Consider the following 26432-nt stretch of genomic DNA (forward strand, 5'->3'; position numbering starts at 1 on the left):
AAGTTCAATTCCCGGATTTCACCTTCACATCATCCGTATTTCATGTGATTCCACAAACATGGCGGCTTCCATGCTTTCCAAGTTTTGAAAGAAACCATTCTTCATTCCTATCCAGAAAAATCATTAAGAATGTACATCAGGTATTCTACGCATATGTTTTAGAAAGATGTACGATTCTAAAGTGTGGAGCTGATTTCAAAACATGGAAAGTTTAAAACAATGTGAGTCATCTTGCAAGTTTCTGAATGTTGCTAAATGTGTTACATCCCTACCAGGTTTTTATCACTGAAGGCTGGCGCTATGAGTTTTGGGGACAGTGTTTGCTCCCCAAATTATGTCCCTTGTCCTACCCACTCCCCGCCCACTCCAGGAGTGAGCTACAGCCATTATATTTACATAAGAAGAAGTGACAGGAATCTGGGTCCGTGACTCTGCTGGGTTTTCTGCTACTAGTAACCAAAATCACTTAGTTTAACCAAACCCAACTAATCTGGATTATTGCAGTCCATTTACCTTATTGCAGCTCCATATACCTTAACAGGAACTATTTTTGTTTGCATTGTCACACCCTCTTTGCCTGCATGACCACACCCTGAGTTCTTTTCCTGTTTTGTCACTAGACTAAAACCAGGGTTTGACTGTTGTACGTACACATGATAGCTAATCCAATATAAACTCTTAATCAGGAACAAAATGTGGTTTGCGGGACATGCACAGGGGGTCTTGTTGCACAGGCAGAGTTCAACTTGCGGGGCATTGAATACAGCCCAGTATCTTCCAAACTAGAAGTCAAAGATAGGCCTTAAGTACAGGGGTCCCATTAAGCAGCAATCATCTTCAAATCCCCCCACCCCCAAAATGATATAAAAGCAGAGCTCTCGGAGACAGAAGTCTAGCAAAAGACATCAATCCCCATAAACAGCCTCTCTGCATTTACCTGGATTCACATCCCTTGCTGTCTCAGTGCTACAAACCCAACCAGAATGGACAGAGTATCTTTTGTTCTACATGGGCTTGTGACTTTGCATCCTTGATCGTGAAGCTGTTGTTACACATGGCTATACCTGGAACTAAAACTGGATCAGGGTCACAGTATTTAAGGAAGCGTCTCCCTTAGAGGAAAGCAAAGCTACAACTTCATTGTTTTCTTCCTCTTCTGCAAAACTAAGGGGCAGGAAAGATTGGGGCTTCTGGGCCTGCTTGGCACAAGCTTGTGGTCCTCAGGGTATGTGGTCCTCAGCAGTGCAGCCTTGCTTCAGTGCTCCCCATCTGTAACACAGGGAAGTGCTTTCTAAATACTTGGTCCTTTTAAGAATCTGCAGCAAGTGACTGGTATGCTGTGAGTGCCTACACTCGTCTTCTCATCACCTGCACAGGCTGGGGCTGGTGGCAGTTGTAATCCAAATTATCTGAAGGGCACCAGTTTGAGGAAGGCTGGAATAAATCCAGGAACCTGTGAATGATTTTTTTTTTTACTATTTTAACTATAACTTTCTGAACGGATGGAGTAATGCTCTTCAAGAAGTGGACTTCTTTGTTCAGCTGTATCCATAAAGCGGCAAGCTGTTATTTTGCAGGAATGGCGAGGGCAAGTCATTGTTTTGTTTTGGCATGGCTTGCATCAACATGTTTTCTCGAAGCTTCTTTGGAACAGTACTGCTGTCGACCAACTAAACACAAACCTAGAATTCTAAGTTAAATAAAAATTGTCCGTTCTGTATGGCTCTGTCAGTTATTAAAGGAAGATGAAGCAATCCCATAAATACATGACGGTTTTTAAATAGGAGAAGCTAAATATAAGAGGTTATTTTTCCAGTTAAGATTCTAGCTTACAACTATGTTACATCTGGACCTTAAGTGCACAACTCTATTTCTTTGGACTTTTCTCTCTTTCAACATGCAGTCATTTGTCACCTGGCTGGCTGTCGTTTCAGACAGTAAGACAAACAGCTTCGTCCGAATCACGGTCTTTGGTGCTATCCTCGCTGGGCAAACATCCCCCTCCGCTTGGGGACCGGCAACTCATGTCCTCCACACCTGACTCCTGATCACTGTTGGCAGAGAGATCTGGATCGGAGCTTTTCAGGTTATCTTGCGTAAGAATCAGGGCTGAGTCTTCTTCATCTCCCTGTGATGGACTCCGGGAGGAGAAGGATTTCAGATTGCCTGTGTAATCCTGGGGAGTGTTGGCGATGCTGTCATTGGAAGTAGAATGTCCAAAGTCATTGCTTCCATTTCGTTGTTTTTGCTTCATCTCACCATTATTCAACGGCCCGCTTGTAAGTTTGGCCAATCTCTGCAAGACAATAAACAGTTCATTCCTCGTTTTTCTATCTTTCAAAGCATGTATATCCCGCTCTTCAGCAAGAAAAGCTCCCAGAATTGCTCACATATCAATAAAAATGACACAGTCCCTGCCCTGGCACCTCACAAAAGGAAAAGGGGACAGCAAGGGAACAGGAAATATACATCCCATATTAACATTATTATTATTTCCTATTATGCTTACTATTTCTCAAGGGCCATCAAGGCCTTAAAATAAAGAAAACAAAACAGCAACCAGTCCGTTTCCATCTTAACTGGTCAAAAAGGATGGGGAGGGGAAGAGTAAAGCAAGCAAACTCAGGCATGAAATTATTGGTGTTACAAGGCTATTATAAACATCAAAAATTTGGTGCCTGAGGTTGATTATTTTCCTCTTCTCTCCCCATCCCTTTATCCTTTTGTGTCACATCTGTTGCTTTTCTTGATCTAAGTCACTCTAGGAGCCTTTGTGCATAGGGATGAGTATAAATGCATTGAACAAAAAAACTAAATACGGAGAACAACATGAAATATAATGGATTGGATTGAGAGAGAATGGTCAAGTGAAATTACAATGGAGCAAATTTCCACCCTGGAGACTTAGGATACTGACTCGCACCATTCCCGCCCCACCCCCAGGCAAAATGTATTTTCTTTTCTTAGCCTGAGAAAATGTGTTTTGATAAGGTCCAATTTTTGGAGGGTTCTCTTTCATCTTTGGAAGGTGATTCCTGACCAGTCTTCATTTTTTTATTTTGACATAAATGTTTGGTACCAAGCTACTTAGAAGACTGTCTAAGCCCAACTGAACTTGCCAGGGATTTGAGATCAGCTAGAGAAGTCCCATTAGTGTAGTCTCCATAAAATAAGCGAAGGCTGGTGTATACAAAAGACAGTGCCTTTTCTGCAATGTGCCCATGTCTATGGAACACTCTCCCTCAAGATCAGCTCTCTCCTTCGTAGTGTTTAGGTGGGCTCTAAAAACAATTTTTAATGAGAGAGTTTAACAGGCAGTAGTCTGGACGCGGGTGGCGCTGTGAGTAAAAGCCTCAGTGCCTAGGGCTTGCCGATCGAAAGGTCGGCGGTTCGAATCCCTGCGGCGGGGGTGCGCTCCCGTTGCTCGGTCCCAGCGCCTGCCAACCTAGCAGTTCGAAAGCACCCCCGGGTGCAAGTAGATAAATAGGGACCGCTTACTGGCGGGAAGGTAAACAGAGTTTCTGTGTGCTGCGCTGGCTCGCCAGATGCAGCTTTGTCACGCTGGCCACGTGACCTGGAAGTGTCTCCGGACAGCGCTGGCCCTCAGCCTCTTGAGTGAGATGGGTGCACAACCTTAGAGTCTGTCAAGACTGGCCCGTACGGGGAGAGGTACCTTTACCTTTACCTAGTCTTACTGCTGGCTGCAATATATTGATCTGAAATGTTTTTACTGCTACTATTACACCTCTGATTATGCTGTTTATATTTTGTACAGTTTGTAATTGTTTTACATGTTATAAGTCACCACGGGGGAAATGTTTCATTTTAAATGGCAGCTAATAACTACAATTTTATGGGGGGACAGGAAAGAGAGGATGGGAAATCATAATAAAAGCAAGACAAAAAAAAAGTCTTCTGTCTCATCACTTTTAGGATCAGGGATTGTGAAGTATTTGGTACTATTTCGCTGGTACAATAAACACTGACAGACGTTGGGAACAATCCATCCAAAGTCATAAAATTAGCTTTAGCTGGGGGGGGGGGGTGGAATGCAAGTGCTCCAATCAAGAAAGGGAGATCTGTATGCTGGAGGTGCATCTCTGTATCTTCATAGTGATGGACTCAGTTTAGCTTGATAGACGCATCCCCATCTGGGACCACCAGCTGCATGCAACACGCACACGTTGAACTGGATCAAAGCTGGGGCACCACACTGACTTCAAGAAGCATAGTGAAATGTAGTGGTTATAGAGTGTTGACTAGGACCTGGGAGTTCAGGTTCAATGCCCTGTTCAACTCTGAAAGCTCCTTCACCGGACGAGTCCCAGTTTCTAAGCCTAACCTCCCTCACAGGGTGGCTACAAGAATAAAACAGGGAGAAGGAGAACCGCATAGACCACCTTTGTTCCTTGGAGGAAAGGTGGGATTGTTGGCATCCATCATGAGAGAGAATGGCATGTGCCACTGGGGATGAAGTCAAACCAAAGTGCAAGCCTGGGCAGTGTGGATGGAGGTCCTGGGCTGCCCAGATGACAAGAAACCACTCTGGGCCTTGCTGGTGATATCCCACAAGGCAGCGGAGGTTTAAGATCAGAGTTTTCCTTCTCAATGGGTTACCATCCCAGGTTGACAAATCCCATCTTCCCCCTCTATAGCACATGCAGAAACCACCATATGGACCCACTATTGGTTCATCCTCCAGAGCCTGTCTTTGCATGCAGAGGAAGTCCCTATCTCATGGAAGGTTTGAGACCCATCAGCTACCCTCACCTGGTTTAGCCAACCAGTTGCATGCTGACAGCTTCTAGGAGCTACAGGTGGGAGCTGAGAGCAGGATGGGGACCAAAGGTGGACAAACTACCCCAGAAGGAGCATAACATGTCCCCCACCAGAGGGACAACCCCTGGCCCTAACACCCCAAAGGTGGGATAGAAATGTAATAAATAAATAAAGATACCTCTTCCAAGACCAGTAGCTCTTCCTCCAATTGTTGTGTTTCTTCCTTCACTGCCAATAAGTACTCAGTAACAGACTGCCGAGGATGCAGCCCTTTTTCAAAGCGGTTGTACATTCCACTCCAGAATCTGGAAAACGAAAGAATGAAGTTGCAGGACTCACAAGGAAATCCAGTACATGCCTATTCAGGAGTATGTGCCACAGAGTTCAATGGGGAAAGTTCTACCTAAATGAGTATAAGATCGCTTTTAAGGCCCAGCGCAGACCTCTATGCCAGCAGTCGGCAATCTGCGGCCCACAAAGACTGTTTTACTGGCCCACGAGCTGAGCTGCCCACTCAGCGAGCACCCCGCACTCTGCGCTAAACCAGCACAGCGTGGGAACTCGCCGAGCGGCACCGGAAATCACGCCTGCACATGCGCAGATACCGGAAATCGCGTCTGCATGTCAAAACGCTGAAAATTGCTTCTGTGCAGGTGCGATTTTTGGTGTCTGAGCATGCGCAGAAGCAATTTCTGGCACTGTGGACATGCGCAGACAAGATTTCTGGCGTCACGCTGCGCCAGTCTGGCTCACAGACAATCTCCGTGGGAGTGATCCGGCCCATGGCCGGTAAACCTTGCTGACCCCTGCTCTATGCTATACTAGACACAAGTTTAATAAGGGGGGAAGTTCCTCAAATTTCAAGTTGACATGTGAAAATCCTTGCCTGCCTTCTTCTATCTAGGGGCTAATTTTAACATGGAAGTCTGCAAAGCCATGAAGCTCAAATATATATTCCTGGATTTCTGAGACGTTTCTGTCTGGGAAATTGACACATTTCAGCATGAAGCAGCTGTCGAGCAATCAATATTTCACAAATTGCCGCAAACACAAGATCCCTGAAACAATGAGTGTGCTGCAGTGAGAAGGAACACCTAATGTATAGGCAGATGTTTCTTCACATAACCCTGAGACGCTGGTTCCCCCCGTGACCTACTCTAGTTTACTCTGTCATTGTCACAGACCTCACCTACATGACAGTTCCCTGGTTAACCTGAAAACAGTAGTCTCAGAGAAGGGGGGGTACACCATAAAGACATGTTGTGGACAACTTGGGTTAGACTTATCCGCCCTGTTGTCCAGTTCCTCCGGTTACATGCAACCAAAGGTCGGTTGCGTGCGCATAAGCAGATCAGAGCAGGGTTAAGTAACAGTCAGAGGTGGATTCCGAATAGAGCTGTTTAGAAAGGGCTTGTGAGGCTATTTTAAGAGGCTCTGTAATGCTGTAAGTTCTAATGATAGCGCTAAGTGGATTCCCGTCAACACAACCACCCCTTTCCCAAATCTATAGTAGTTCAGTTTAATTCTCAAGAGGCAATGTTATCTTAAGATCAACTTTTAAAAAACAATTTCCTCGGGGAACAAAGCAATCAGAACAATAAAACAGACACCCCGTAAAGGAAACCAATGAGAGATCCTGATTTTTACCATTTGCATTTGTACATAAAACATTTTCAGCTTTTGAATTGTAGCAATAATAAACATTATTTGTAAATTTCCATAAATATAATTTTAGGGGACTGGATGTGCTCGTTCCAGTGTCAGCAATCCTCACAGCACATCTGGGTTAAGACTGCAGCCCCATTAGGCATTTGGTATCCATAGCTACCATATGTGTGAAGGGACCAAAGAGTACATGTGGGGCTAGCCCCCCTACCCCTGACTCTGCCATGCATGCCAGCCCCACCAGCTGCATGATTTGCATCAGTTTGAAGGGCACTGCTTCTGGGCATGTCAGTTTCCAACATGAGGACAGGACCTCTGATTAACCAAGCTTTCCCATCCCTGTGGAGGAAATCCTATGTGCTGAGGAGGGCCCCTCGTCAGACTGCTGGTAATGACTCATCAGCTTGTAGGTGTGCCCACCACATGCAGTAGCAAGTCTTGTGCCTTTCAGCTGACCCCTTCATGTGGTTGCTGTCCATGGGTACCAAATGCCTCAGCAGGGCCCGTCTATGCTGCAGAAGGCCTTCTCGGTAGTTGCGCCTGCCCTGGGGAGCGCCCTCCCATCAGATGTCAAAGAGATAAAAAAAATCATATGACTTTGGGCAGCTCTGAAGGCAGCCCTGTTTCAGGAAGCTTTTCATGTTTGATGTTTCGGTGTGTTACTTTATACTTTATTGGAAGCTGCCCAGAGTGGCTGGGGCAATCAGGTCAGGCAGGGTACAAGAAAGATGTTGTTGTTGTTGTTATTCCACAGGATCATAGAAAATATATAAAAACTCTAGCTTTGGGAGTGGGGGGGGGCTAGAAAAACGAAAATGAGCAAGAAATCTAGGAATATATGTAAGTGGCCATTTGGGAAGGAAGTCCTACACAGGCACATTTGACTTTAAAAGTGAGAACTTCAATTATTAATTAATTAATTAATTAATTAATTTGTTTGTTTGTTTGTGCCCCGGTTATCTGACTGGGCCGGACCAGCCACTCTGGGCAGCTTCCAGCATGTATAAAAACATAGTAAAACATTAAACCTTAAAAAGCTTCCATATACAGGGTTGTATATACGGGCGAAAGAGAGAGAAAGAGAAAAGATGATGTTGATATATATATATTCAATATAACTTAAAGATGACATTTGCTGGAAGATGTTAGAAATCAAACCACAGGATATCTGCCACATAAACAAGGTGCAAGCCTATAATGGGAACAGGTGCTTTTAGAACATATATCCTAATACAAATTTATTTCAGGACTGGGCATTGACATTATTTCTGGGATAATCCAGTGATACAAGTGAAGAGTCTATTTAGCAAGAAACTCCACATGGCTTTATGTCTCCTAAACGCAACGTTATCGCATTATTCATACACCGGAATGAAACCTGGGAAACAAACAGAAGCATTTTGTCCTAATGTTTTCCATTAAGAGAACACCCAGTGGCAAGATTGTCACTTACTTGTAGATAATATGGCAGGGTGCAGACTGTGGGTGCAGGGTCCGGTTATGGTCTTCCCTGTACAGCGGATTCACGTAATCTGCCCGATTCTTCCACAAGTGAGCCCAAAGTGAATAAGTCCGCTCTTGAATCCTGTGAGTTGATTTGAAAGACAAGTCCCATGAATACAAGCCCAAGCCAAAATACGCTGGTGGAAGTAGGTTAAGAGAGCAGGTGTTTAGTTAAGAAGTCTAGAATTCAAACGCTCTGGACTGGGTACTCTTTGATTCAAGCTCCCCTATTCCGAATGGAGAGGGATTAGAGGAGGGGTGGAGAACCTCAATCCCTGAGGCCAAAAGTGGCCCACTGAGCCTCACTTCCCAGCCCTTTGAACCCTCTCCAAAGAAGAAGAAGAGTTTGGATTTGATATCCCGCTATATCACTACCCGAAGGAGTTTCAAAGCGGCTAGCATTCTCCTTTCCCTTCCTCCCCCACAACAAACACTCTGTGAGGTGAGTAGGGCTGAGAGACTTCAAAGAAGTGTGACTGGCCCAAGGTCACCCAGCAGCTGCATGGGGAGGAGCAGAGACGTGAACCCGGTTCCCCAGATTACGAGTCCACCGCTCTTAACCACTACACCACACTGGCTCTCCAAAAGCACATCCCTTTCCCAGGCTGCAGTCTTCACTGGCCCTCGAGTGCTTCTGCCTGGACTGAATGTGTCCTTGGCCTATGATTGTGCTTCTTGCTTACTTGAGTGGAAAGGGTGAGGCGGGGGGGACGACGCATGCACACACGTTTTTCACATAGAAGCTGCTACCTTTTGCATGGCTGACATGCAGCCTACCGCACAAAGTTGCACCTGTTGTTCAGTCCACTTTTTGTCCTGGGGTCTGCTCAGTACTTGAAAACAGAGCAAGCTTTCCCACAAGTCAAGGCACTGTCAGGCAAGGAATGTCCACATTTAGGAATTAACTCAAGTGTTTCCCAAACAGCTGCTTTTGGACTACAATTCCCATCATCCCTGACCACTGGTCTTGCTAGCTAGTGATGGTGGGATTTGTAGCCCAAAAACAGCTGGACACCCAAGTTTGGGAAACAATGATGTTGCCAAAAGTGCACTTACAAGATCAGTCCTACATCTCTCAGCTACACCTAGGTGTGCACCCAATGAGGCAGTTGCCGCAACGGAGAGGCCCCTCCCTTGAACCTGGCTTACGTATCTCCCCTATCCGAACTGCGCACAAGTAGGTGAAGATTCTGCCTGTGTGTAACCTTCTGCTCCTCCCTCTTCAATCCTATTCTGATCCTGGGAATCAGTGGATCAGGACTGAAGGGGGCAGGAGGAGTGGGTGTTGAAGCCCTTGACTCTACAACAGCCTGACCTCTCTCTTCCTCCCCTGCACCTGGTCTTCACTCTCCAAACCTGCAGCTTCTCCTGCCTCTGACTCCTGGCTGTTATAGGTTCCTTTCTTCCACGTCAGTCTCCAACCCCCTTCTGCCAGTGTACACTTGTCAGTGTTCGGCCAGTGTCCCTGACCTAAGGGAGTGAAGCCCTTGAATTGAAAAATGTTGCTCACCCCTAGTCTAGACGGTACATTCAACTCCAAATCAAATCCAATGAATAAAAGTGATATAGCAGGGGTGGGAAACCTGTGCAATTCCTATTAGCCAGGCTGCCAGGGGTGGATGGGAGCAAGACTCCAACATCACTGGAGGTAAGCCACAGCAGTCCAACAGGCCTAGGGTTGTAGCAAGCTTGAGACCTTTGAAGTCCAAGTCATGGCAAAACACAGGTCCTTTCTGTTCTCAAAAAAGGCATGTTATCAGACTTCCATCTGGAACTCCTTGACCACTGGCTGGGCTGACTGGGGCTGATAGGAGTTGTAGTCCAAAAGATATGGAGTTAATTAGGTTGGGAAACCTGATATAACTAGGAAGTAGAGGGCAAAAGATTTTCATGGCCAAGTCTGCCCTTTCCAGTCCCCCATTCATCTAAATGAAATACAGCTCTCAAGGAGTGAATGGCCTATTGTGCATACGTATCATTTAAGTGGCAAGCATGCCTTACTTCAGCTCTCGCCTTTCCTTCTGGCAGTTGCACAGGAAGTTCCCAAACTGGCACGAACAGATGTGATGCTGTATGTGGATTAGGAACCTTTCGTTGAATTCAAAGGCACAAGGAAATTGTTCCATAAGCTGCCAAACACACTCGATGAACTGATCAATGACTGGAGAGATCTCCTTTGGGTCTCCATCTAAATTGCCATACCTAAAACAATCCCAAAATGAAAAGTTAATTCATAGCAAATGATCCTTTTCAATGAATGACACCCTGCACCATTGCAAGCCCAGTCCTAAACTTCAATTTAAATATTTTTTTAAAAGAAAAATATTACTTTGGTGCCATTTCCAGCACTTCAGAACCAAGTTTGAAGTTTGACTTGGCTGAGGCATGAGAGTCAGCCCAAGCCTGAATAGCGAACATCTCAATTTATTTGCATACAATCAGAAAATAGTTTGCCTACATAGTCATACACAAGGCAGTGCCCTGGTTATCTTGAATTACTACTACAACACCATAGTTTGAAACATTGCACAACCACTGCTGTCCCTCAGTCAAAGATTGGCTGCCTCATACAACATGACGGTTATGGAAGATTTAGCTCATAGCTCAAAGGCGCAGCTATAGGTATTATTTAGAAAGTGTTGTTCATTTGCTATCCAATGGTAGCAACACATTTCATTGGCTGTAGCCTCATGAAATCTACACATAGCAAACCACACTTACCTGTGATTAAATTTATGGCCAAATGAAACCCAGTCTTTGTCAATTAATACCTAGAAGGAGAGAGGTATGTATAAGAAGCTCACATGCATTTTTAAGAAAACAGAAAATTATCTTCACTGTCAGTCTAAGGCAGGTGTGGGATACCTATTTTCAGACTCCAACTATCATCAGCCCCAGCCAACATGACCAGTGGCCAAGAATAATGGGAGTTGTAGTTCAGCAACATCCAATGGGGAAAATAGAAAAGAGGGGAGACCTGTGCTTTTTAGGCAAGAGTCAAGTGGAAGTGTGGATGAGCTTTCAGCATTGACAATCCTGAGCGAATGGGCAAATGGTTGACTCAGCATACGGGAGCTTTCATTGCTCCTATGCTACACTTGCTCTCACAGAGGCGCATAGAACCAAACCACTAGATAATTAAAAGTAGCTTTAAATTACTTTTAGTGTTAAGGAAGCCTCTGCTATATTAAGCCAAGTAACTACAGAACATATAGCTTGTTACAGGTCTCCCTTTTTCTACAAAAGCAAGCATGCTTACCATAAACCCTTTCATGGTTCTGTAATATGGATCTATAAGAAGGCTTGCTACGGAGCAAACCTGAGCTGTCCGGTCCCATCCGTCAGAACAGTGAACAAGAACGCTCACTCCTTCTTCAGCAACAGCCTAAAATACAGAGGAACATTGAAGAGATATATAGCCAATAAAATGCATAGCAAGAACATTTCCATCATTTGTGTGAAGTACGTCAAACTGGCGCAGCCAACTCAAAGAACGGCTTGCTTGGATTTGCAAAGTTTCCAGCTACAGTTTCCCAGCATCTCTAGGTATTGCTTGGAAAGTCATGTGCCTATACAGCATAGACCAGGGGTGCAGACCAGCAGAGACCAGAAGTGGGGAATCTGTGACCTTCCATACATTGTTGGACTCCAACTCCCATCAGTCCTTGTTGGCATGTCCACTAGTCAGGGACAATGAAAGTTGCAGTCTAGCAGAATTTGGAGGGGCACGAGTTTCCCATCCCTGGTGTAAGCAAAACTTAGCTAGATGGACCAGGCATCTGACTCCGTCTCAGGCAGCTTCTTATGTTCCAGTGTTTCCAAACAAAGAACTCTACCAGTCAACATAATGCACTGGGCAGATCTTGGCAGGCGGTGGACAGCAATTATATATCTTGTCATATTTTGCTTCTGTCAGCTTTAGGGGTCACGCCCAGCTTGTCAAAATGTTCAAATCAGCTTATTGATCCTGTGTCAGGGGTTGACATGCTGTCCACAAAGGCCTTCACTTGTGCCTTTGGGCAGGTGTCCCAGACTATAAGATTTCATTATTTTTTTAAAAAGGTCTCTAGCTCATCTAGAAAGAAAGTTATGGAACAAAATGTGCAGGTACCTTCTAAGCAATTTCTGTGAAATGAGAGTGAGGGTGGTGTGGCTACCTTATATATAAATTTTCTAGTACTGAAAAATGTTCCCTGTTGATATTAAATAGCAAGAGCAACAGTGTGTCTGTCAATATAGTGTGATCTCCGCAATCAGAACCAACAGAACATAACTGACTTCCCATGGAAAGCATAAAGTTGTTGCAGGCAACCATCTCTCTTAATTTTGTGTTGTACCACATTGCTCATGGAAGCCATTCTGTGACTGATGCCTCCAGAACGCTCTCAAAATGTGAGATATGGCCACTGGTCCAAAAAGGTTGGCAACCCCTGCTCTATGTTCCCTGGTTGTTGGGAGTGTGGTGTCAACAGCCACAGGTACGCAGGACAGGTAATGGTAACTTGGGCAGGACAGAGTGGGCTACAGGGGACCATGACACAATTTGTTTCAGTAACATGGTACCTGTTTTTTACAGAGCAACACCGTCTACTTCCCTAGCCTCTTACATTTCTTACATAATAAATCCCTGAAGGCAGCAGCAAGTCAGCAGCATAAAATCAGGTCTCCTGAATCAGCATTATCCCAATTTCTTTCTAAAAAGTACATACTGCACCTTAGCAATAAAGATGCCAGCATCCATGATGGCTTTGATATGCTTTAGCCAGCCTGAGTTCTCTAAACCCCAGAGGAAGTCACTCATCGAAGGAGATCTCAGCTCGCAAACTGCAAAATACACTAGCTTCAGTAAAGAATTCTGTTTACAGCCAGTTTTACATTATTGCCATTATTATTAATGTTTTTAAAATTTGTATGCTGCCCTTCATCTGCAGATCCCATGGTGGTTCACAACATAAAATTGCAATATAAAAAACACAAAATACATAAAATCCTAGTTGTAGAGTTGGAAGGGACCACAAGGGTTATATAGTCCCATCCCTGCAATGCAGGAATCTGTTGCCCAATGTAGGACTCAAACCCACAACCCTGAAATTAAGAGTCTCATGCTGTAATGACTGAGCTATTGGAGAGGCCATAGTAAAAATATAAACAACAATAAGAACATTGTATTTTCCAATACATAGCACATGAAAAAGGGAAATTCAAAAAAGGACTGGGAGCTGGTTCCCACATGCATAATCGTAGCTTTTAGTGCAATTATATACAGGTATACCCAAAATAAATTTAACAGGGGTATACTGCCACATAAAGGAGCACAGCCTTCAGAGTCACAAGGATGACTTGGGAAAGGTGTGGATACACCTTTTTGTTGCCAGGACTGCCTAAATAGGTTTTCATCTTTCTTCAAATGCACACACTATAGAGTAATACAGAATCAATCTGCAACGAGCTTTTATTTTTGGAATGAAACCAGTTTCTCCAGAAGTGCTTTTCAGGGGCAGGAAATACGCAATAGATCTAGACTGTGTGAGGACTAATAATAAAAACAAATCCAAGTACTCAGTCTCCTTGGATTCTGGAATAAGAGGTCATGTGTATACAATCTCACAAAGCTGCAGAATGCTTGCTTACACATCTAGGGACAAATCTGTTATGTGTATAACAAAGCCCAAATTTTATTTAAATGAAAAGCAGTGAAGGGAGGCAACATGGGGGAGTGTTGCTATTTACCCACCAAGGATGGCATTCAACCAAGCAGACAGACTGCAAATTGACCCTCACAGATAAAAGTTTAAAAAGCAACAGCGAAGGGGAAGCATTTTAACTTGTATTGATCAGATTTAATTTGTAGAACCTGGGACCCAAATAGAAAGCCTTTGTAATGAGTAGCATCATACATGTCATAAACCAGAAGCTAGAGACCCTGGGATGCGGGTGGCGCTGTGGGTTTAACTACAGAGCCTAGGGCTTGCTGATCAGAAGGTTGGCGGTTCGAATCCCCGTGACCGGGTGCTCTGTCCCACCTTCTGCCAACCTGTTGTTGTTTAGTCGTTTAGTCGTGTCTGACTCTTCGTGACCCCGTGGACCAGAGCACCCCAGGCACTCCTGTCTTCCACTGCCTCCCGCAGTTTGGTCAAACTCATGTTCGTAGCTTCGAGAACACTATCCAACCATCTCGTCCTCTGTCGTCCCCTTCTCCTTGTGCCCTCCATCTTTCCCAACATCAGGGTCTTTTCCAGGGAGTCTTCTCTTCTCATGAGGTGGCCAAAATATTGGAGCCTCGGCTTCACAATCTGTCCTTCCAGTGAGCACTCAGGGCTGATTTCCTTAAGAATGGATAGGTTTGATCTTCTTGCAGTCCATGGGACTCTCAAGAGTCTCCTCCAGCACCATAATTCAAAAGCATCAATTCTTCGGCGATCAGCCTTCTTTATGGTCCAGCTTTCACTTCCATACATCACTACTGGGAACACCATGGCTTTAACTATACGGACCTTTGTTGGCAAGGTGATGTCTCTACTTTTTAAGATGCTGTCTAGGTTTGTCATTGCTTTTCTCCCAAGAAGCAGGTGTCTTTTAATTTCGTGGCTGCTGTCACCATCTAGCAGTTCAAAAGCATGAAGTGCAAGTAGATAAATAGGTACCGCTCCAGCGGGAAGGTAAACAGCATTTCCATGCGCTGCTCTGGTTTGCCTGAAGTGGCTTAGTCATGCTGGCCACATGACCCGGAAGCTGTACGCCAGCTTCCACGGCCAGTAAAGTGAGATGAACGCCGCAAGCCCACAGTCATCCGCAACTGGACCTAATGGTCAGGGATCCTGTTACCTTTGGAGACCCTAAAGCAATTCAGCTAAAGCCAAAGAGAATGCCAGGAGAATGGTAGCTTGAAGGATTGAAGAGACGATAACCAAGTTGCAGAGAACCCAAGTTTAAGGCCAGATCTGTCCCATAGGATTAAGATCCCAAATTTAATCCCAGCTATCTGCAGCTAAAGGATCAGGAGTGATGTCGTTTGATGTGAAAGGGCCCAAGGTCCTGAAGATCCTGAAGAGCCACACCTGGTTGGAATAGGCCAAGAGTAGCCAATGTGGTCCTCTGAAGATTCTGTTGGACTCCAACACCCATCATCCCTGACCATTACCTATGTTGTCTGAGGGTTGGAGTCCAACAACATCTGGAGGTTGCCAAGTTGTCTATTCCTAGAGTAGAAATTCCTGGCCAGATGAGCAAATATTCTGCAGGTACTTGTAAATTTGATGCTTGGACACATATGCCCTTACTTAACCCAGAGTCCTTTCAGCTAACCTTCCATCCAGTGATCTATCACATAAGGCCATTTTAAAAACTGGCATCTCACAGAACTCCTGATGGCCCCCTGCTGACAGCAAGAAACCTGTCCAATGATTTATGTATCCATGCAGATGGGAGCACAAGCAATTAGCGGCTGGATTCAAACCGAGATGGCTGCCTCTTGTTTGCAAAGTGCAGGATAAAGTCAAAATAGAGCCTTCCTCCCATATCAGAATCAATATTTGCTCTCCACTTTACTGAGCAAAGTCCATAAAGTCCTAAATTGTAGGCCTGCAACCATATAGACATCAAGAGAACTCCCGCTGATGTGGAGTTCAACTGTGAGGAATTAAATAACTAAGCAAAAGCTCCATTAGATTGCACTGGCACCTTCATATGCGCACCAAAAAGCATTAATCTATAAAAAGGGTCTGCAAAGAGGAGAATCTGGGACAGATCTGGCCCTAAGCACAGGAGACAACCCTCAGTGGGTGGGTGTGTTTGTGTGTGACTCAAATATTTGGCAAGCTCAGCAACTCACAAGATGACCTTATTTCTCTTTCGAACAGGGAAAGCTGGTGGCTGGTGAGGAATGCAACCCTGTTAACTATGAATATTAGAGAAATAGGTAATGACTGGTCCGATTTTTTAATTTACTTAATCAGGAAGCATAACAGAACCGAGATGACTCAGCCAGTAGAGCATGAGACCCTTAATCCTAGGGCCGTGGGTTCGAAACCCACATTGGGCAAAAGGTTCCTGCATCACAGGGGTTTGGACTAGATGACCCTCGTGGTCCCTTCCAACTCTACAAGGCTACGGTTCTCATATTTGTATCCTGCCCTTACTCCAAAAGGCTGAGAATAGCATATGTGGATTAATCTCATTTCACCCTCACAATAAGCCTGCGAGATAGGTGAGCCTGAGAAATATGTCACATTGCTTCCCCCAAAGAATTCTGGGAACTGTAGTTTATTAGAGGTGCAGGGGCTGTAACTCTGTGAGGCGTAAACTACAGTTCCCATGATTCTTCAGGGGGGGGGCATGTGCTTTAAATGTACGGTTTTGATGTGCAACAGAGTGACTTGTTTAATGGAAATTCCCACACCCAAATTTTAGTATTCTGCAAACAACAGCTCTCTTCCCACTACCCTTTCTGATATCGTATAAAGCACAAGTATGCACAGCTCATTTCATTCAGGTATGAACCCTGGAAATGTTGTCGTTTTGGAGCAGAGGGCAGATGCGCTCAGGTAGAGCAGAAGTCCCCAACCACTTTGGGCCAAGGAGCACATTTTGAAATCTACAGAACTGTCATGCCCATTTCACAGAAGAAAAACTGGTGATGCTCTCCACAAAAAACACCAAAACCCTTCAAGCAAATAAACAAAAAAGAAGGCAACGTCCTCCAATAAAAATAGGCTTCCTCCAAATAACTAATAATGATGATGATGATGATGATGATGATGTAAAGGAGCAGTGGCAGGGGCTCTCAGCAGATGTCAGGGGGCTCTCTGAGGGTACCACCGTGTCTACTGGGACCACACTGGGGACAGGGCAAAGTCCACATTTTCAATATTTGTTGCTGAAACACAGATGTACACACAGCAGATGACTGATGATTTTTAACCCTCTCCCCTCAGGATCTCGCTGCACCGAAAAGCACGTGTGAAAGATGGGAGAGCGCACAAGGCAAAAGCACAGATGAGGGGGGAAACCACGAAGTTTACCTTCCAGCATTTTTTGGAGACTGCTCCTCATGACATGGATGTTCTCAATACCTATGAACTGAAACTTGATGTTGGAGTAGTTGTCTTCATTCTCATATCCTTTCCCAGCTGCTCTGTTTGCCATTGCATTGAGCTGCAGAGGGGGAGTAAGAAAAGAAAGAAAAAACATTGAGCTGCAGAGGAGATGGTGCTCATTTTGCTACATGACAAAGGAACAGCATGCAGTATATACAAAAGCAAAAACACTTACAGGAGTATTTCACTGCACTGCACATCTAATTACAAAAGGCCACCTTTTAAACCTATTTGCACGGGGGGGGGGGAGGGATCAGAGTAAAATTGGAGCTTTCTTTGACATTTGAGCTGCAAGAACTAAGAGGCTTTTATATTTTTCAGCCCTCAGGTCTTTATTCCAACCTTACTCCAAGTGCTAATCAAGACGCACACTCTGTGTTTTATCTTCACAATGACCCTGGAAGGTGGGTTAGGCTGAGAGCTAGTGACTTGCCCATGGTTCCCCAGTGAGCTTGGTGGCAGAGCGGAGATGTGAGCTCAGTGCTCTACAGACTAAATCATACACCCTAACTACTGTGCCAGAAATGGTTCTCAATTGTCATTACAACCCGCAGTGCAATTTGGGGTGGCAACACTTTGAAGCAATCAAATTTTGCACAGATACCTGGGGTCCTCTGCCTACAGGCTGTCAGGGGCTGGACCATGAGTAGGCAAACTAAGGCCCAGGGGCCGGATCCGGGCCAATCGCCTTCTCAATCCGGCCTGTGGATGGTCTGGGATTCAGCGTGTTTTTACATGAGTAGAATGTGCCCTTTTATTTAAAATGCATCTCTGGGTTATTTGTAGGGTATAGGAATTCATTCATTCCCCCCCCCAAAAAAAAAATAGTCCGGCCCCCCACAAGGTCTGAGGGACAGTGGACCAGCCCCCTGCTGAAAAGGTTTGCTGACCCCTGGGCTAGACTGAGGAGGAATGGTGGGGGCCACCCCCCTTCTCCTGAACCTTCCCGAGAACAGGAGGACAGTATAGATTTAGATCAGTGGTTTGCAGAAGGGCATAATTCAGAGGCTGCATAGGACAGAAGCTGGGAAATATTGGAAGAGGAACAGCAGGAAGAAGAAGCACAACCAGGGGAGAGATAGCTGACAGACTCAGTGTCCTTGGAAAGTAATCCTGACCCACCCCCCTTTCTCCCAGAACCAGACAGGCATTGAAAGTAGTAGAACAGAGAGCTCAGGAGCAGAAGGCTCAGATTAGCGGATGCAGGACTGACGTAGAATAGGGGAGATGAAGCGAGGGTGGGACTTTACTAGCAACACCATTTCTAGAGAGAGACCACATTCCTTTGTCTCTTGCTGTGATTATTGAATAAACTAATTGGTAAGAACTCTTCCATTTTTTATCTGCTTCTTTGCTGCCACCGGGGGAGGGATCTGCTTCCCCAAAGCCTGACACAGGCACACAACTGAATCTCAAACACACACACATGATCCCTGTCAGTCAGTGCCAAACCACATGGAGAAGTACCCACTTCTCATGATCCCTAAGCGTAACTTTTCAGTGGCAGAGCACATGATCTGCATACAAAAGGTTCCAGCTCCAATCCAGACAGGGCTGGTTAAGACCCCCTCCTTGATACCCTGAAGAGCCACTGCAAACAGCATCAACAATGCTGTGCTAGAAAGACCAATAGCCTGACTCACTAGAAGTGAAATTCCTATGCTCCAATATGGACTACCATCCCAAACTTATCTGGGCTGTGATCGAGAGACCCAAATGGGATGCAAATTGGAAAGTAAGCCCCATTGAACTCAACGGGCTTACTTCTAAGTACATATATTTCTAGATTTGCACCCGCTCATTTTTCCTGGTGGCCACATCCATTGCGAAAATCAAGCCTGCTGCAATCTGCCGCCCCCCATGCTAGAATGTGATGGCGTGCTGAGAACTGGCTGTAACATATATTGATGGATGCTTATTTCGATGCAAGTGGCGTCAGAAAACTAAAACAGCAGCTGCATCTTTGGCAGCAAAATAATCACGACGGCCTTTCCAACCAACAAAACATTTACACTTTTCTCTCAGCACCTATGTACCCAGCACCCACCCAGTCCTCGTGACGTAATGCCCACTCCATATCTTATGGTTGCCACTTTAAAAGGGGAGAGCATGAAAATAAAATACATTTCTTATCCAGTTGCTATTTCTTATCCAGTTGCATTAACATTTATTTTTGTGCTGTTGAAGCAAAGTCTGCTTTTAACATCACAATATATCCAGAAGATGGCACTATCTCTACAGTACCGCAGTGGATTTACATAAATATGCTGATTGGCTCCCAGATGTTGAATTTTTGATGGCCTGTGTTGATTTGCTAGGGTGAGTTAATTAGTAATAAACACTTTTTTTTAAAGTGAGGTAACTCAGGAAATTTTATAATTTTGCAGGCACAGCACAGAAGAAAATTTTCAACTTACTGACAAAATAACAAACTTTATCATAAGTTAAAGAGAGAAGAGACCCTTCCATCCTGGGCCCTTCTGCTTCCCATGTTAACTTTGTCAAATCTATCAGAGATAAGGATGCATCTCAGATGCATTCAAAAAGAGAAATCAGTGGCAGATTTGCAGGTCTGACTGCAGTGCAAGTAAACTGGGACAAAATTCACACCAGAATCCAATGCATTCTATTGAAGGTCTGAAAGGCTTTCCTAATGATAGTTAAATTCAAGGGCTCTTATTGTATTTATAGCATTGGTGTTATAGCAATTGCCCATAACCAAGTTAGAATGTTTGCTAGCATTCCGTGACAGCACAGAATGACCACCAGTCAAGTAATGGCACAATGTAGAGAGCTCATAGCCTCAGGCAGCTGTAAAATTATTCTGCTGCAAGTCTGTCTGTATTGACCTGTAGTGATCAGGTTTGAGACAAGCAGTTGGCAAAGGAGAGGGAGGGAGTCTGATTGTACTACCTGATACTTTCTACCTGGCATTAACTGGAGTTGGGGAGTTGGCTGCACAAGTTACTCTCTATCCACTGGTCTTTCAATGGAAAGCAAATCTTGCTGAATTGCCCCCCGATCAGGGAAGTTGGGAGTGCTCAACAATCTGGTGATGCCCATGACTACATGCTACAGCATTCTACTTCAAAAGTACTTTATTTTGCAATATGGAAGAAGAAATCAAATCATGCGATAGCCTTTGCCGGATATTTGAAAGAACACACATACAATAAGCTTGCATACTTCAGTGCTGGGCAATTCTTCTAAGGGGAAGAAGAAGAAGAAGAAGAGTTTGGATTTGATATCCCGCTTTATCACTCCCCTTCAGGAGTCTCAAAGCGGCTAACATTCTCCTTTCCCTTTCTCCCCCACAACAAACACTCTGTGAGGTGAGTGGGGCTGAGAGACTTCAGAGAAGTGTGACTAGCCCAAGGTCACCCAGCAGCTGCATGCGGAAGAGCGGAGACGCAAACCCGGTTCCCCAGATTACGAATCTACCGCTCTTAACCACTACACCACACTGGCTCTGATTCTGCCACAGTGTCAGTTCATGGAGCTACATGTAACATCCTCTGGGTCCAGTGCCCCCCTCCAGGCTTCAGTAACACATAATTTATAAAGCACAGCCTTAGAACTATTTGTTTGCTGTTCCTCTAACTCCAGAACTCACAACGAAAGAGCTAAGTAAAACCGTATTTCCATCTTCTGAGATTTGTAGCAGCAAGCTCACAAGGCGCTTCAAGGCCACCCAGTGCTAACCAACTCATTCAGATGACCTCTGACATACTTCCACAGGCATGCTATTGTAGATCTTCTGAGACGCGCCAGGCTGTAATCGGCATTAGCCACCACAAAATAAGCACATACACCACAGAGTACAAATTTTCTCACTTTTGGCCGTGTATCAACAACATAGATGAAATCACTTCCTGGATTTGCCTTCCTGATCGACTGAAGCATCTGTTCGTCTTCAAGGCATCGGGCACTGAAGCCCGAGAGAGGCTGGCTACTCCTGCATATGGAAGCCTGCGAGGAAACAAAAACAGAGACAGAAATATTCAAGTTAACACGTTTAGCATGGCCAAAGGGAATTTACCATCTAGAAATGGAAAACAAACCCCCCAGACGCTTGCCACTTGAAAAGTAAAAATCTAGCCTGTATCAGGGTTAAGCACAGAACTGCTTTGTAAACCCCTTTGAGGTTTTCTACACTCTAGTGGTATATAAGTTTTATGAAATAAATAAAAATGAACCTCAGCTAGGCTCTCTTCTTCTCCCCCCCCCCCAGCATATCTGCCGGTTTCAAGGAAGCACCTATTATGCACCTCAACTCCATTCCCACCCATGATTCAAGACCCAGGCAAAGGATTCAGCATTAATATCCCCAGAGGCTCTGTAAGAACTCTCTCCTTGTGCATCTCCCGGCTCTTATGTTCCAGTTACTACAAATATATGAGATTGTAGAAGTGCATCAGTGATGCCTCCCCTCCAGTGCCTCCATTGCTTCTCCCTCCAATGGGGAAGAGAGACTGACAGCACTTTTGCTTGTGCCCCAAAGTGAGAAGCTCATTAAGGTGCCATAGGAAGGCACTGGACATAGTAAAAGATCCATCGCATCCTGGTCACTGTCTCTTCGAGCTCTTGCCGTCGGGACGGAGATACAGGACGATGAAGACAAGAACGAGCCGTCTTAAGAACAGCTTCTTCTCCAGAGCGATCTCGGCCCTGAATGGGAAGCCCGGACTTTGAAAGTCATCTAATCTCCCTTGCTGTATTATACTGTATTGTTTAATTAGTGTTTTTATGGAGCAATCAAGTAATTTCGTTGTCCCCGATGGGGGCAATGACAATAAAGATATTATTATTATTATTATTATTATTATTATTATTATTATTATTATTATTAGAGATGGAAGGGGCATTGCAGGTGATCAAATCCAACTCCCTGCTTGATGCAATTATCTTTTTATTTTATTTTATTCTATGTGTGGACAAACAGACATAACACACAGACATACATTATTTAACAAACAGAAAAAGAAAAAGAATAAAAAAGAAAAAAGAATTAACAGTGTTAACAAAAGGAACCATAGCACACACAAATAAACCCCATACCTCAAAAATACTCTAATGAACAATATATTTTAACCAAATTTCAAATCCCTTTTCTTTGTTTACTTGATGCAATTATCATTTGTCCCTCATGGTTTTTAGCTAATAGAAAATGAAGAGTCAGTCCAAGTGAAATAAGTCATTGAAAAGCTTTAGTCCCCCACTTACGTTATTTTGCTTGTAGTAATATGAAAGTGCTGGGAAACGCCTCCTGCTGCGGAATTTTGAGCTTCCCATAATGATGTGGGCAGTGGCTGATTTCGGCACATATACTTCGGTGGGGTAAGAGTCACAGACCTGTCCAAAAGCAGAAGGAAATCAAGATGAGTTTCTTGAAGCAGAACATAGCATGATCTTCTGGAAGACTCACCTAAGGATAATTTCAAAGGGCCTCACAAATAGTCATACCCATATGTGTGCTCAGTACGCTTAAGAAAAAGGCAAGCAAAAAATAACCGAAGAAAGTCTGAAAGCTTGCACTATCTCACATAAAACACAAATTCCATATTTCCTGAATAAGAGTGCTTTATATGTTAGACCTGGATGTTTTCCCATGCTCTGATGCACAACCCAAAACCCTTTCTGCATCCTCCTGAAAGCTTTCTGTTAAAGAACTCAAACATTCTGTTAAATGAACTCAAAAATTTTCTTTACTTCCAGAAGCAGCACTCAATAGAATGATCGAGGGAGCAAAGCAAAGCATGATGAGATTGTGTCACACAACTTCTTAATACTCTGTCCCAGTTCAGACATCACAATGTTGCTCTAATAAATTATGGTTTATCAGCCAAATAACAAACCATTGCCCATGAACTCCCACACTGCTCAACCGCTATCCTCCTGTACCCAGCTTTGACGCTTATATTCTGGTTTTTAAAACCACTTTCCCATGATGTCCAAAGAGGGGAAATGGTTTATTCTGGCAGTGCTTAAACCATAGTTTGGATGTCACAGGAAACTGTGGTTTAACAAGCCACGATGTAAGACCCAAAGCTGAGAGCATGAGAGACGAACACATGAGCACACAACTCCATAAACCATGATTTATCAGTCCACAATCATGCCTGAATTGGGTCACTTAGTTACCAGGCTAATGCAGGGATGGTAAGTGGTCACTGCTGTCCTTTGTGTTCCACATTATCAAGTACCGCACCTTTGGTAGCAGCAACTCACCCTGTAATCTCTATTGACATCACTGAGCTGCCAGTAATTATTTGGGACCCCCATCCGATTATATTCTTCCTTCATGTTTGTCAGATTCCAACCTTGCTCTCGCTCTTCTTTGTTTAGCTTGGGGTTGAAGGAAAAACAGTACAACTCTTCATATTTAACTGAAGGACAGGGAAAAAGAGACACACACACTATTTATCCATTTGATTTATTATTATTGCATCACAAATACCAACTTTTATTCGCTTAGTTATGCCAGCTGTCACATTTTTCAAAGATGATAACCAATGAAGCTTGCAATTCGTTAGGGAGGACTGCACTTGTGTATATGAATAATCCAGATGGGATTTCAAACAAGCTCTGTATGCTGTCTGTCCAGACACTTTACAGCCAAACTTTGCAGACAGCTAACCTTTTCCCTGATTGGGAGGGGAGGCAGGCCGGGTGTCTGATGTTAAGAGCTGCATTTCTTGCTCTTGTGTTTTATCCAGTTTGCTTGTTCCGTTAGCAGCGTGTCATTTGATTCATTTGCTCAGACCACCGGTTTGATGCGCCATGCTTGCTCCATTTTCCTCCTACTGGTACTATGTAACTTGGGCTGCAAGCATACATGTGACCAGAGGCAGTTGAGTGGCTCTGGAATGAACATCAGTACCACTCTACTGATAGAACAGGCCAATGGCCCATCTAGTCCGGCATATTGTTCTCACAGTGGCCGACCAGATGCCTATGGGAAGCTCTCAAGGAGGTCCTGAATGGAACAGTGCTCTCCCCACTTGTGATTCCAAGCAAATGGTATTCATACTGCCTCCTACAGTGAATGCATGATGAGGCAGGATCCAAAGTCTCCTTGTACCTCAACGTACTGCAGGACTAAAGAACTAAACCAGCCCTAGAGAGGGGAACCAAAACACATTGTGTCAGGGAAATAAGAAAAAGCCATCTTCACTTCCCACGCAGCTCACATTGAGCCAGCAGGGCAACATGAAGTGGACATGAGCCATGGATTCTCCATGACTCTCATGGATTCTCATGGGAAGACACTTCCATAGAATTGCTCTGCCCATCTATGACTTGGGCGGCAAATAAATAAATAAAATAGGCCGATGAGCCCTGCAAATGCCATTAAAATGTTCACTTTGGTTCTTAGATGGCGTTTATTGTTTGAACACAAGTCAAGCAAAAAAAAACACCTGGTCAACTATAATTTTAACCTACGACATTTATGAGCCACCTTTGTATTCAACAACAGAAGACGTACAACAGGATGAAACAGATTTAGAGAGCAACTGCACACCAACACTAACAACAAAATAAAGGAATACAACAACTGTAATACAATTTCTTAAAATAGTCATAATCAACTATTTTGAGTAAAAGTGTTCCGACAAGTCAACTGATAGCATTATGACCATCAGCTGATGAACATCCCAACCCAGCTAAATTGATGGCATAAGGCACTATAATTCTACTATCCTTACTTTATTATTGCTATCTTTCCCCTACGTTTTATTCCCTTGCTTAAATTCATGTTTAAATAGGACTTATTTTCTGTACTATTTCCGGTAGTGGCGCCCGCCCTGTGGAACGCCCTCCCATCAGATGTCAAAACGATAAACAACTACCTGACATTCAGAAGACATCTTAAGGCAGCCCTGTTCAGGGAAGTTTTTAATGTATGATATTTTAGTGTTTTTTTTTGTTTCTATGGAAGCCGCCCAGAGTGGCTGGGGAAACCCAGCCAGATGGGCGGGGTACAAATAATAAATTATTATTATTAAATTATTATTATTACTACAAAGTGCACAGCCACTTTGGCGAGGAGGGGATCGGCTAAGCTACTGCCTCTTCTCTTTCCTTTGACCTTAAGAGGAAAAGAAAGTGTGTATCGCACACTCCGTTACGATGAAATAAGGGGGAGAGAGCACCTTAGCCAACTGTTTTATGTTCAGGAGGACTGACGCAGTTAGACTGTTATCTACAGGAAATGGCTTAGTAGATTACAGCAGGATCTTCCAGCAGAAACCTGACATCAGACTACCATTGGTCACCTGTAAACCCTACCACAGTGAAGGCAGATCCAGAAGCAAACAGAGAGAATTCAGCTTTGGTCCATCCTGTTCTATAACAGTAGGAAACAATTAACTGGATGTTATGGGTTAATCTCTTTCAAATGTTGTCATTGGGGGCAGGGTAGGGAGGCTTGTGGCAAGGCAAGGTACCAGTCACAGGTGACCTTCAGGTTCCTTCCTTCCCTACAGTTTTATGAATTGATGTCCCATAAAATGGCCAGAACACAACTAACAAGATTGCCATGTGTGATAAACCCAAAGCAAATAAAGGGCTCTTGCAACAACTAAGTCCCTTATACGCAGATGCTTGCAACATGCTCAGAATGGGAGGAGAGGTCTTCTTGTGGGTCAGGAATTAGTTAAGTAGCAGGAAGCAGAGGGGAGGAATAAATGGACAGTTTTCCAAATGGAGGGATGTAGAAAATGGAGTCCCTCAAGGATCAGCAATGGGCCATGTGCTTTTTAATTTGTTCATAAACAATCTCTAGAGTGAGCTGTGAAGTTGTCAAGTTTGCTGATGATACTAAATTGTTCGGGGTTGTGAAAACAAAAAGAGATTGTGCTCCAAAAGAGCCTCTCCAAACTGAGTTAATGAGTGGTAAAATGGCAAATGAAGTCCCATGTAAACAAGTGTAAAGCAATGCATGTCAGTGCAATAAATGAACGGTGGCTCCAGTTCCCAGGATTCTTTGGGGGAAGCCACAACAGTTAAAGTGGAACAAATGTGCTTTACATGTATGGTGTGAAGTCTCTGCGCCCTACGAAAGCTTCTCCAGTGTCATCCATAAAGAAGTAAAGTGAATCCATCTGTGTGAATTACTTGCCATATCAGGAACAGCCAGCACAAATTGGATTTGGCACTGGAAGTGTATTCAGGCGCTGATGCCATCTTACTTCTCAAATGCAAAACAGAAAAATCCTGCAGCACCTTAAAGGCAAAGAGTTGCAGCCAACCTATGTCCCATTCAAAGTAGATCCATTAAAGTTAATGGCCATGACTAATTCAGGTCCACTATATTTCAATGGTTCTATTGTGAGTACAACTTAAATTGGATACGATCCAAGCAAAAAAAGGTGCCCTAAGTCTGTTTGT

At 44.2% G+C, this 26432-nt stretch overlaps 1 protein-coding gene across 1 annotated transcript in view; it reads right to left on the reverse strand.

Annotated features, from left to right (window-relative positions):
• Positions 1 to 1133: 1133 nt before the first annotated feature.
• Positions 1134 to 26432, reverse strand: part of MTMR7 (myotubularin related protein 7) — a 37637-nt gene continuing 12338 nt past the window's right edge. Inside the window, exons 4-14 of the mRNA XM_082238170.1 lie at positions 23271 to 23428; positions 22266 to 22394; positions 20877 to 21011; positions 16968 to 17100; positions 12662 to 12771; positions 11207 to 11332; positions 10669 to 10718; positions 9949 to 10149; positions 7898 to 8029; positions 4958 to 5084; positions 1134 to 2296 (exon numbers count right to left, since the gene is read on the reverse strand). Coding sequence (XP_082094296.1) covers positions 1931 to 2296; positions 4958 to 5084; positions 7898 to 8029; positions 9949 to 10149; positions 10669 to 10718; positions 11207 to 11332; positions 12662 to 12771; positions 16968 to 17100; positions 20877 to 21011; positions 22266 to 22394; positions 23271 to 23428 — 1667 coding nt within the window. The 3' untranslated portion in view covers positions 1134 to 1930. The remainder of the gene's footprint in view (positions 2297 to 4957; positions 5085 to 7897; positions 8030 to 9948; positions 10150 to 10668; positions 10719 to 11206; positions 11333 to 12661; positions 12772 to 16967; positions 17101 to 20876; positions 21012 to 22265; positions 22395 to 23270; positions 23429 to 26432) is intronic.

Source organism: Podarcis vaucheri (assembly GCF_965113315.1).
Source record: "Podarcis vaucheri genome assembly, chromosome: 9".
Taxonomy (NCBI): domain Eukaryota; kingdom Metazoa; phylum Chordata; class Lepidosauria; order Squamata; family Lacertidae; genus Podarcis; species Podarcis vaucheri.